The following is a 10217-nucleotide window of genomic DNA, read 5'->3' as shown; positions in this document are numbered from 1 at the left end:
AAAGAATCAATCTTGCCATCTAAAACACAGATTTTCCTTTACAAATCTAGTAGATCTTATTTCACTATACCCATTCTGGTAAATCAGGTATAGAGTTTAAAACAGCCCGCATCCTTTTATAAATCTCAGGAAGCTTGAGTAATACCCAGAGCCTTAAATACAACATTACAAAAAACATTAGGATAAGCCTGACAATTTAGTTTGGTCAAGGTCCCTTATTATGTCCATTTAAGGGAACTCTTAGTTCTACAAAATACATGTGAAATTTATCAAAGACAACAGTGTGCTTGCAACTGTTTGAGAAAGGCATTTGCTTGTATTGACATCATAAGGCCCCTAAGGTGCATTGTTAAGACCTTTACACATTGTTAGGAAATCACTTGATCAGTCCTGTGTTTTGCTACGGAGTTTTCAAACCCTACCTACAACCCAATGGTTGGGGGAAAGTAATTACTATGACATCATGCACATCTTCTCCATATCTATATCAACTGGTCAATAACTCTATTGTGAGGCTTTTACTTAACAAAACAATGTATCAAACATTGCACCAGTTAATTTTTTTCTCCAATGTCCCTTTTAATTATATAATTGATTGGTTATTGTTTGGATGTACATACTTGCTCAACTCGATTCATCTTCTTTAAGGCAAAGATAATGGTATTTTCCCCAGTTTTTGTATTTGACTTCCCACTCAGCCAAACCTTATCCTGCAAACTAAATCCTGACATTAATCTATAAAGCTGAACATTATTTAGCAAATATAGACAAAACACAATGTAAGCAGTAAACGTACTCAAAGACAGAGATCTCAATGAACATGATTTATATGTTTATGTACGATGGTGGCATTTACTGTTGTGTTTTAATCTTGAAACCTGGTAAGTTAACCCTCAAACTGCAAGAGAAGAATAGATGCACAATAAATGTCATGTGTGTGCAGTCACTGTGTGTATGTGATGTGGCATCTTAAGCAAATAGCCTAAGAATATAATGTAACACATATATAAATTAAAGGTGCACAGAGCAGTCAATGATATATGCTTCAGGCAAAAGTGAAAGCAGTATGTTTGCAGGTGCTGATCCTGCATGGCAGAGAGTTAGCCATATTCAACATCACATGAGGTTAACTTATAGTTAAATATTTTACAAACACATTTTTGTTAAATTGGCTATTTAAATTCGTAAACCATAAACAAAATACCACAGAAAAAAGTAACGACTGCGTTTCACCTGAACTAATTTACGACCACCATTAAAAAATCCACAGCTTTCACATTCATGGGTCTCTAAATAAGTCTATAGTGTTGCTGATTCTGACTGCTTGTTTAGGAATCTTTCTCATGGCGAAACGCTGGGAACCCCCTACAGCTTCTGCATAAAAGACACATCTTGGAGACGCAGAGGGTTAATTTCAAGCCCCCGCCACTACCACCCACATCTCCAATTTGAAAGCCGCCTCTCTGCCGGGAGAGGAAGGCTCTTTTTCGGTCAGATGGCGTGCTGCAGTCCGCCCCCGTCATTCTCCAGCCCACACAGTCAGGGCAGCCAGCAACCAATACGCTGCGCTGGAGGAGGATTTCTGCCAGTGATTTCAGACGAGGTACGATACGCAAAAGGGATTTACTACGCAATCTGAGACGGGGAAGCTTTCGACAATCGGTAACTGGGTAAGAAACAAATTGGATAACAATTGCGATTTGTGTTTCTGCGAACATCTGGCTCAGGAATAGGACTACTTGCCTCTTGTCGATGTTTTTTTCTGAGCTCGAGCCGATAATCAAAGTGTTTATACTATAGTGTAATCTAAATGGTTCGTGCTATTGTCTCATCGATCAGCCGGCATTGGTTTTTTAAAATTTCTTTACCAGTTTCACTCCGGGAGGACGTGTGACATCGGTGATTGGGAGGGACATCTTTCGGTTAAAACACGTTGCATCAGTCTACTTGACCTGAAAAGGTATGGGGTGTTCATATGTTCTCAAACATCAGTCAATTGAGATCTTAAATTTAAAAAAACTTTTTGAAACTAGTTTGCCTATCGGAGAAACTATTCTGCTCAACTATTCTGCTCCAAGGCATGCATTTACTTCCTGTATTCATCTATTTGTATGAATGCTTCCTCAAGATCAATTACTTTGGTCTATACAGGTGCAGTGAAGAATGGCAAAATCTTTATCTAAATAAATAACTTGTACAAGATTTCTCTACGTGCAGTTTAATGTCTTTACTTTCTCCTGCCTAAACTTTCCAGAGCTGTGTGCCATGTCTCTGCCACGCACACTTGGGGAGTTGCAGCTCTATCGGGTGCTGCAGAGGGCCAACCTGCTGGCCTATTATGAAACCTTCATCCAGCAGGGTGGTGATGATGTGCAGCAGCTCTGTGAGGCAGCAGAGGAGGAGTTTCTTGAGATCATGGCACTAGTTGGCATGGCCACCAAGCCACTGCATGTGCGTAGGCTCCAGAAGGCCCTCCGAGACTGGGCGGCGAACCCTGCCCTTTTTAGCCAGCCCGTTTCCAACGTTCCTCTCGGTGGCATTCCACTCTTCAAAGTGGATGGGACGGGCAGTGGATCAGCAGGCGGGCCCAGGAAGTGTGTGAGCAACGGGCAGCCAGGATCACCGTGCGAAAGAGAAGATCGGGCGTGTCTTACTCCAATGCACAGTGGAAGTCCAAGAAGCCCTTGCTCTCAGGCTTCCCCTCAGCCGCCAGACACACACTATAGGGAAAAACTCTCTCCTATGGACCCACACTGGCTCAGCCCAGAGCCTGAGGGAAACTGCAACTTAGCATCTGCATCTGGACTAGAGGAGGAGCCACCCAGCCCGCCTCTGCTGTCAACGTGTCATCCAGGTCCCTCCACGTCTCCTAGCCCCTCTGCTTCATTTGCCCTGTCGGCCCTCTCAGCCTGGCCCGGAGGACAGCTGGATGGGGAGACGGCGGGGGCAGTGGTGGAGAGCGTGGATAGGCTCCTCAGGACTCTACCCAGGTCAGATACTGCTGAGGTGAATACTCTGCTTAGGATGAACAAGAAGATGGCAAAGGCTGTGGGACACATCTTCAAAATGGGGTCCCAGGATGTGAACAAAGAAGAAGAGATCCGGAAGTACAGTCTCATTTATGGCCGCTTTGACTCCAAGAGGAGAGAGGGGAAGCAGCTCACACATCATGAGGTAAAAGCACCAAAGACAAGAACAAAGATGTAATCAAGAAGGTAGTTGTAATCATGAATATACATTTCAAACAAAAGTATGTGATTTCTCTGTTTGCATATTGTCACAGTGTCTGTCCCTCCTTCACTCCGTGCTTTTCCTCCTCAGTTGATCATCAATGAAGCTGCAGCCCAGTTCTGTATGCGCGACAATGCCCTTTTGCTGAGACGGGTGGAGCTCTTTTCTTTGGCTCGGCAGGTGGCGAGAAAATGTGCCTACACCTCCACACTAAAGCATGCAAGGTAGGGGCACTGCCTTTAGAGCAGAGAGATCTGTTCACCAGCAACCAGTGACCAAAACACCTCACACCTGCGGTGTCTTGTTTGCTCCTCTATCTTAAGAAAAGAATCTGTGAGAAAAATAGTTTGGATTTAAGTCTGCACCCTCCTCAGCGAAATGGCAACTCTTAAAATATTATGTAGAGTTGCATCTTCTTATAATAAGAAACATTTTGAAAAAAATAAAATCAAAAAGCACGTATGAGTCATCTTTCCACCAGTGCATTCATTTAGTCAATGAACCTGGTTCAGATCACAAAGGGAATTGAACTTCAACCTCTGTAGTGTTAGTATATCGAGCTAACTTTAGAGCCACACAGGAATACCCCTCTGTCCTTGTGAACTTGCACAAAATATTTTTCCGCTAATCTTTTTGAAAGTAAATACCAACAGTTTCTTTGATCAATTCCTTTATAAATAATGAACTCCAGAAAGTAACATAAAAGCACTCACTTGTCATATATTAGATGTAATCAGTGTTCAAATGCCCTGGTTTATCAGTCTTAATTCGAGATGTTATTAAATGTTTTCATATTTTTTAGTCAAATGATTAAGACCAAACACATGAATGCGAAGACAAAAGTCTTCCTCGTGCTCATTATCACATGATATTCAAATATTTACAAAAGGTATCCAGAATATATATTTGCATATAAATAATTCCGATAAATACGCAGTTGATGTGCTTATGTTAAAGAGCTTTTCACAAGTTAAATAAAAGTTGTGTTCCGTGTGACTTATTTTCTCTTGCTGCATCTTGTACAACACAACTTGCTTGATTTCACAAAAGAAAATCTTAAATCAAGGTCCATTACTGGCTTATATTTCTTAAACTTCAACCTCCATCTGCTGATGAAGATATTGCAGTTGAAAGCTTTGCAAAAACTCAAAAGTGGACCATGAGGCAAGATTTATTTTGGTCAAATAACATGTTCCAAGGTCAAGACCAAATCTTCATGTTCAATTGGCTCGACTTTTTTTCTTCCTGCAGGACAAATGCAGATGAGAGCAGTGTAATGTCTCAGAAGAGAGCGAGATATGAGGTGAGTCCACAACATTCAGTGTAACTCCTAATGGATGAATGTGTGATTCTAACGTGTAAACGTAGCCAAAGTTCAGGTCACTTGTCAGTGATTTGAAGTGGGTCAGTAGCATTATATTGACAGTGATGTGCTTTAGGTAATCGTGCCTGAGAGTGTGTCGTTGGTTCTTGGAGTTGAGGGCTCGGAGGGCTTGACCCAGAGGGAAGATGACGACGGCTTATGTGCAGAAAGCGTGGACAGTGTGTCTCATGGTAAAGACTTCTGATGTATGTCGTACAAGATTTTCTTTTGTCTGACCTGAAAACTGGTCTTCAGTCAAATGTCATTTACACCTAAATCTGTCTATCCTCTTAGACATCGGCTCACAGTGCAACCAGTCTGCGTCCCCCCGTCCCCACACCGACACGTCCAACCCTGCCAACTGGAGTCGCCAACTCATACAGCAAACACTAATGGATGAAGGGTTGAGATTGGCTCGGATGGTGTCACATGACCGGGCTGGCAAGATCAGCCTAGGGTCAGAGAGAACACACCCTACAGGTGACTTTTCCAATAATGACTTAACAATAATATGTCTTCAATGACGAACACAATAAAAAGTTATTTTGTAATATCTGTCCAACTTTAAGATTAAAGTTTGACATTTTGGGAAATATACTTTTTTTACTTTGTGGCAGAGTTAGATGAATACTAAAACTTATATTTGAATGATATATATAAGGCAGCCAGTTAGCTTAGCATAACACAAAGACTGTAAATAAGCCTCTGACCAAAACAAGATCCACTTATCGGCTTCTGTATAACTCACATATTGACATGCTATATCATGTTTGTTTATGTGAGAGAAAAAACTATTTGTTTATATGCTCAATTATTTCTTGGCTAGAAGCAGTTTCAGAATAACGTTATAAGAGATTAATGTGTTAATATGGTGATTGAGTTACCCTCAGACAGAGCCCGGCCAGCTGTTTCCCCATTTCCAATCTTTAAGCTCAGCGTCTGCCGACGTTTCCTTCATATTTAATGTACAGACATTACGAGAGTGGTGTCAATCTTCACATCTGACTCTGAAAGTAATAATGCTTATTTTCCAAAATATTAAACTATTTATTAAAGTTGTAATCTGGGAGGGGGGTAAAAAGAAAGCAAGTAGATGGACAGACTTTTTAACCTTTTCTAACAATTAATAATGTATAGCTCTACAGCTTGCACTGTAGTGAGTCACAATCTCTCTGAGGTGACGCCTCTTACCATGCACAGCTGAACTTCACCAGACTGTAAATTAGAGAGGATAGAAGTTAGAAGGGGAAACAGAAGGAGGTGTAGAGAGATATAGAGTGAGGAAAAGAGTGAGAGGAGGGGGTGTTACACTGTTATAGCACTTCTTTAATACCCTGTTACTGTTGCATTTTTCTGATGCATCACAGCTTCTCACCAGAAAGAAAAAAAGTGATCTGGGCAAGTTAGTCGTTCTGTGCTGTGATAGCCAGTCGAAGAGATGAAGCGAGGAGAAGAAAGCCAGCAAAGACATGAGGGGGCGGGGAGGGAGGGGAGGGATAGGAAGTACTCTGAGGGCAGCAGAATCGGACCCCCCACCCTCCTCTCTCTTTCAGCAGCAACTGACGTCAGAGTGTGTTGGGTGCGTGGGCTGAAGGGCGGGATGGATGGGCGTGGGGGTGAAGGAGTGGGAGGTAATTGGAGGGGCGTTGCATTGACTCACCAAGCGACAGTGTACAAAAATAAAAAACTGTGGGCAGGGGAAATGGCACAGTCTTTTTTAAATATCTTCTCCCTCTACCAAAAGGACTGCGAAAACAAACAAAAATGACATACGTCTCCTCTCTGACGTCGATCTCCCTCAGTTTGTCTTGGTTTTTAAATAGTCAGTGAATTAAAAATCACTGAGTTGTGAAACACTTTAAGAGGTATTTACGTTTAGAACTTTTCTTGCAAATTAATGAATACCCATCAGACATAATTGTTATAATATAAATACACCATGAACAACAACTTCTTGTTTGATTTTACTTCCCATTTTGTCCACTTGATTTGTTGATTGCATCACACCTGTATCAGCAGCCGAAGATTAATCAAACTTTTGATACTGGAGACGTTCTGTTATCCGACAGCTTGGGTTGGTCATACACACCACAATAACTTCACTGCACGTAGGAGAGTTTCCCGCTGAATTCCCCAAACTATTGTTCAAAAGTCTCAAAACACTGGTTGCATCTTGCTTACTGTGCATCTTCACATATTTGAACCGCCTTTGCATCAGTATGATAACAACTCAGTCTGGTCATTCTGATGCTGTTCATCTTGCATTTAAAGCATTTAACAAAAATATTGGATGAAAAAACTCATAAAGCTAGTTGACACAGCACACAGTAGCTTTACAGAAGATGTAACAGACAGTAGATCCATTCATGACCTTAATGCTTCAGGCTGGGATCGCAGTTTGAGCTCTTTATATACTTTTCATTGGTTCTCTTAACTAGGATTTGTTCTTTGAGTGATTTAAAAGTAAATTTCCATACCAGGTATCATTGTAAATTGTACCTTTCTCCACAGAGCATGACAGTAAAGTGGAGAGGCGGAGCTTGATAACAGCATGCAGGAGCAGCAGCCCTTGCATCACCAAAGACGACTCTAATCACCGGGGGAAATGAAAGCGCTCATATTTTGTCAGGGAACTTGTCCTCAGGCCTGCCACTGAACTCCACTCAGAGTCTGCTCGACTGGCTGCTATTGATGCCGACATCTGATGAGAGAGAAGACTCTTTTCGATTTCCAAATCAATGCAGTGATTATCCAAATTTACCAGCCACTGATCTCATGAACCTGCAGTGACTCCTAAACAATGACATTTTGGATCAGAAATGTTCTGATTTTACTTTATGTTCAGTAAATGGTTAGGGGATAAACCTTTTGTTGATTTTCTTTCTACAAATCCTGCAGATTTTGGCTGATAGTGGAATAATGTGCAGATGTTATCAGGAAAAAACTTATTTTATTGAGTTAGTCAGTTCATTTATAGTTCCGTGTGTTAACAGGGCCACCTGTTTCAGATGGGTTCGACACAGCAGGGGGCACTGCTACTTAAAAATTGACAACTTTCTTCAGTAACATACTGGAGTATGTCAAGGAAACTTATGTACATTTTCAGCAACTCAGAATCCCCCAAAAATATTTTATAACACTTTCAGCAGCTCTTTGCTCTCAGGAAAAATAGATGTTGTGTTTTTTTAAGTCAGCGTATACTTTACGATTACATCAATGGAATAATGAATGGCACATGCTGATCTAAATTTCCCGGAGCGTACAATTAAACCGCTGTCGGGTTTATTGACCTTTTGTCCTTGAAAACACATTCCTGAGGGTTAAAAAAAAGATTAAAGGTCTTCATCATCCTCTCCCTCACAACTTTCGCTAATATTTTGCACTAGCAAGTGAAATTCTGTTTTGTAAGAGACAATACTTCATGCTTTTCATTATCTTGAATCATGTGAAAAAGTACACAGAACACCTAAATAAGAACACTGATACTTTATTGTGTCCAGTCGACAGTTGACCTCTCAGTTGCCTCTCTACACATCAGCTTTCAGTATCAGCTCCAGGGTCTTGCTCCAGGGCCGAGCAGCAGGGAGGATGCTGGCTGTCGTCAGCGGCACTCATCTTTACTTTATTGTTGCTCCCAAAAGGTGCGACTGTGCAGCCTGTGAAGAGACTATATTAAAAATGAATTAGCAAGATTTAAAGAATGAAAAATATTTACCACAGCATTCTCAAACAATTTCGTGATTATTGTTGATTTTTAATGCAATTTTATTTAGGTTGAGCGGAAACCTATAGCAGCGTGTTGTTGGGAGGATTTCTGTAGTCTAAAATATTAATTATGGATCGTATGTCAGTTTCTCTCTTTAGTCCTTTAAGACTAATTCCTTACGGTGATTAATCTTTCATTACTAAGCTTTAGACATTAAAAAAACACACATGCAGAGGTTTACAGATTGACATCTCGTGGTGCTTGACTCCTGATACAGCAGCTCCTGCAGATTCATCAGCCTATATGTGTCCCTGTTTAAAATGTTTACAATGTATTCAGACTTTATGTAACGACAAGGCTTGTGTATACTTAATCACAGTGTGTCCGTAAGGTAGCCCGCTGTGCATCAGTTACACCTGCCTGTCTCCTGAGCATTAGTAACCTCCTCAGTTTGTTTTGTTGCAAAACAGATAATTTATTTTGTTACATTTCAATAAATGTTATTTTATTGCTTAAAGTGTGTTGCATTGTATTCCACAAAGACTTCTTCTTTCTTGGCAGTTCTGATGTGTGGAAGAGGCTGCAGGAACTGCGTCACATGGGCAGCAACACCTCTGCTGTCGTCTGGTTTGTTGCACTCACGCTCTGCACTGATCAGCCTCAAAGCCGGCATGACTCACCTGTACCAGCGATGTCATCAACGCTCACACACACCCACACATCCACACACCCTGCATCGCTTGACTTTTAGATGGAGAAGTTAAAATCCAAACATCAAACAACCTCAAGCTTTTGTATGATGAAAACCACAACTGTTCACTGTTTTACTGTGTGTGCAATACAAATATATACAAGTTTGAGTCCAAAGTGTTTAAAAAGTTAAATGTTCTAATTAAGCTTTGCTTTTTTTCTTGGAATAGAAGTGTCTATTGATTGCTCAGTTTCGATCAAGACTGAAATAACAGAACAATTATTTGATGGCTTTGATGGATGAACGCTACTGAATGGATACATTGACTTTTCCTCTTGCGCCACCTTGAGGACAACAGTTTAGTTTGTTATTGAAATAGCTCAACAACCATTGAGTGGAGTTTCATGAAATTAGGTGGAGACATTCTTGGTCTTAAGGATGATCAAAAATGTTACCCGATGGTGGTAAAATCTTTGTTGATCTAACACTTTTATGGCCAAATTCCTGCAAAGCTATGACATCCCCATCACTTTGTGTTTTTTGCTAATCAATTCAATTCAGTTTATTTTGTATAGCCTTATCACAAATTACAAAGTTGTACACAGACGACATCCCTGTCCCAAGACCTCATATCAGATCAGGAAAAACTCCCAAGAAATAGAAAAAACCCTTTCACAAGGAAAAAAGTGAAGAAACCTTCAGGAGAGCAACAGAGGAGGATCAGCTACTGTTAGAAGTTGATGCGCTAAACTCCGCTATTAAATATCAACATCAAAAGCTCAAAGCACTGCTGGCTGTAGACTCTTCTTGAGTCATATTGAATTGTACCTCCTCCACCACAGGTCCAATTTAAAAGACATCTGGTCATATGCTCAAACTGATGAAAAGTGAAACTATGAAAGGTTCCTTTTATCTTATTGGTTACACAAGCGCATATCCATGTTGGTTTTCTGTACTGTGATTGTAAGAGCAACAGTCACTGTGGCAGTAGATGAAGGGTACCGTCATCGTCAATCCGCTGTCAGCACCACTAATAGGGAGATACAGCTTTTAGTCTATTTTTAGCCCCATTTCCCTCAGTAACACAGAGCTGAGCAGCAGACAGCTGATTAGTTAAATGCCTGACATCAAACATATAAAAAACAGCAGGAACATTGTTAATAAAATTAGAAAGTCTCTGCATATCTGCATTCAAATATTAAATATTCTTTCGGATCTAATTTGTG

At 40.7% G+C, this 10217-nt stretch overlaps 1 protein-coding gene across 3 annotated transcripts; it reads left to right on the top strand.

Moving 5' to 3' along the window:
* The first annotated feature begins 974 nt into the window (after positions 1–974).
* On the top strand, positions 975–7975 carry nab2 (NGFI-A binding protein 2 (EGR1 binding protein 2)). Of its 3 annotated transcripts, none has more exons than XM_056438475.1 (8): positions 975–1603; positions 1872–1960; positions 2255–3174; positions 3322–3455; positions 4483–4534; positions 4671–4785; positions 4889–5074; positions 7106–7975. In XM_056438475.1, the coding sequence occupies exons 3-8, from the start codon at positions 2266–2268 to the stop codon at positions 7201–7203; spliced, it is 1494 nt and encodes a 497-aa protein (XP_056294450.1). In that variant the 5' UTR covers positions 975–1603; positions 1872–1960; positions 2255–2265; the 3' UTR covers positions 7204–7975. The 3 variants fall into 3 exon arrangements, with proteins under 3 accessions (XP_056294450.1, XP_056294449.1, XP_056294451.1); XM_056438474.1 differs by having other exon boundaries at positions 975–1670; XM_056438476.1 differs by lacking the exon at positions 7106–7975 and having other exon boundaries at positions 975–1670; positions 4671–4800; positions 4889–4973.
* The last annotated feature ends 2242 nt before the right edge of the window (positions 7976–10217 follow it).

This window comes from Pseudoliparis swirei, chromosome 18, assembly GCF_029220125.1.
Source record: "Pseudoliparis swirei isolate HS2019 ecotype Mariana Trench chromosome 18, NWPU_hadal_v1, whole genome shotgun sequence".
Taxonomy (NCBI): domain Eukaryota; kingdom Metazoa; phylum Chordata; class Actinopteri; order Perciformes; family Liparidae; genus Pseudoliparis; species Pseudoliparis swirei.
The sequence above is the reverse complement of the archived record's forward strand: the minus strand, read 5'-3'. Positions and strand labels throughout refer to the sequence as shown.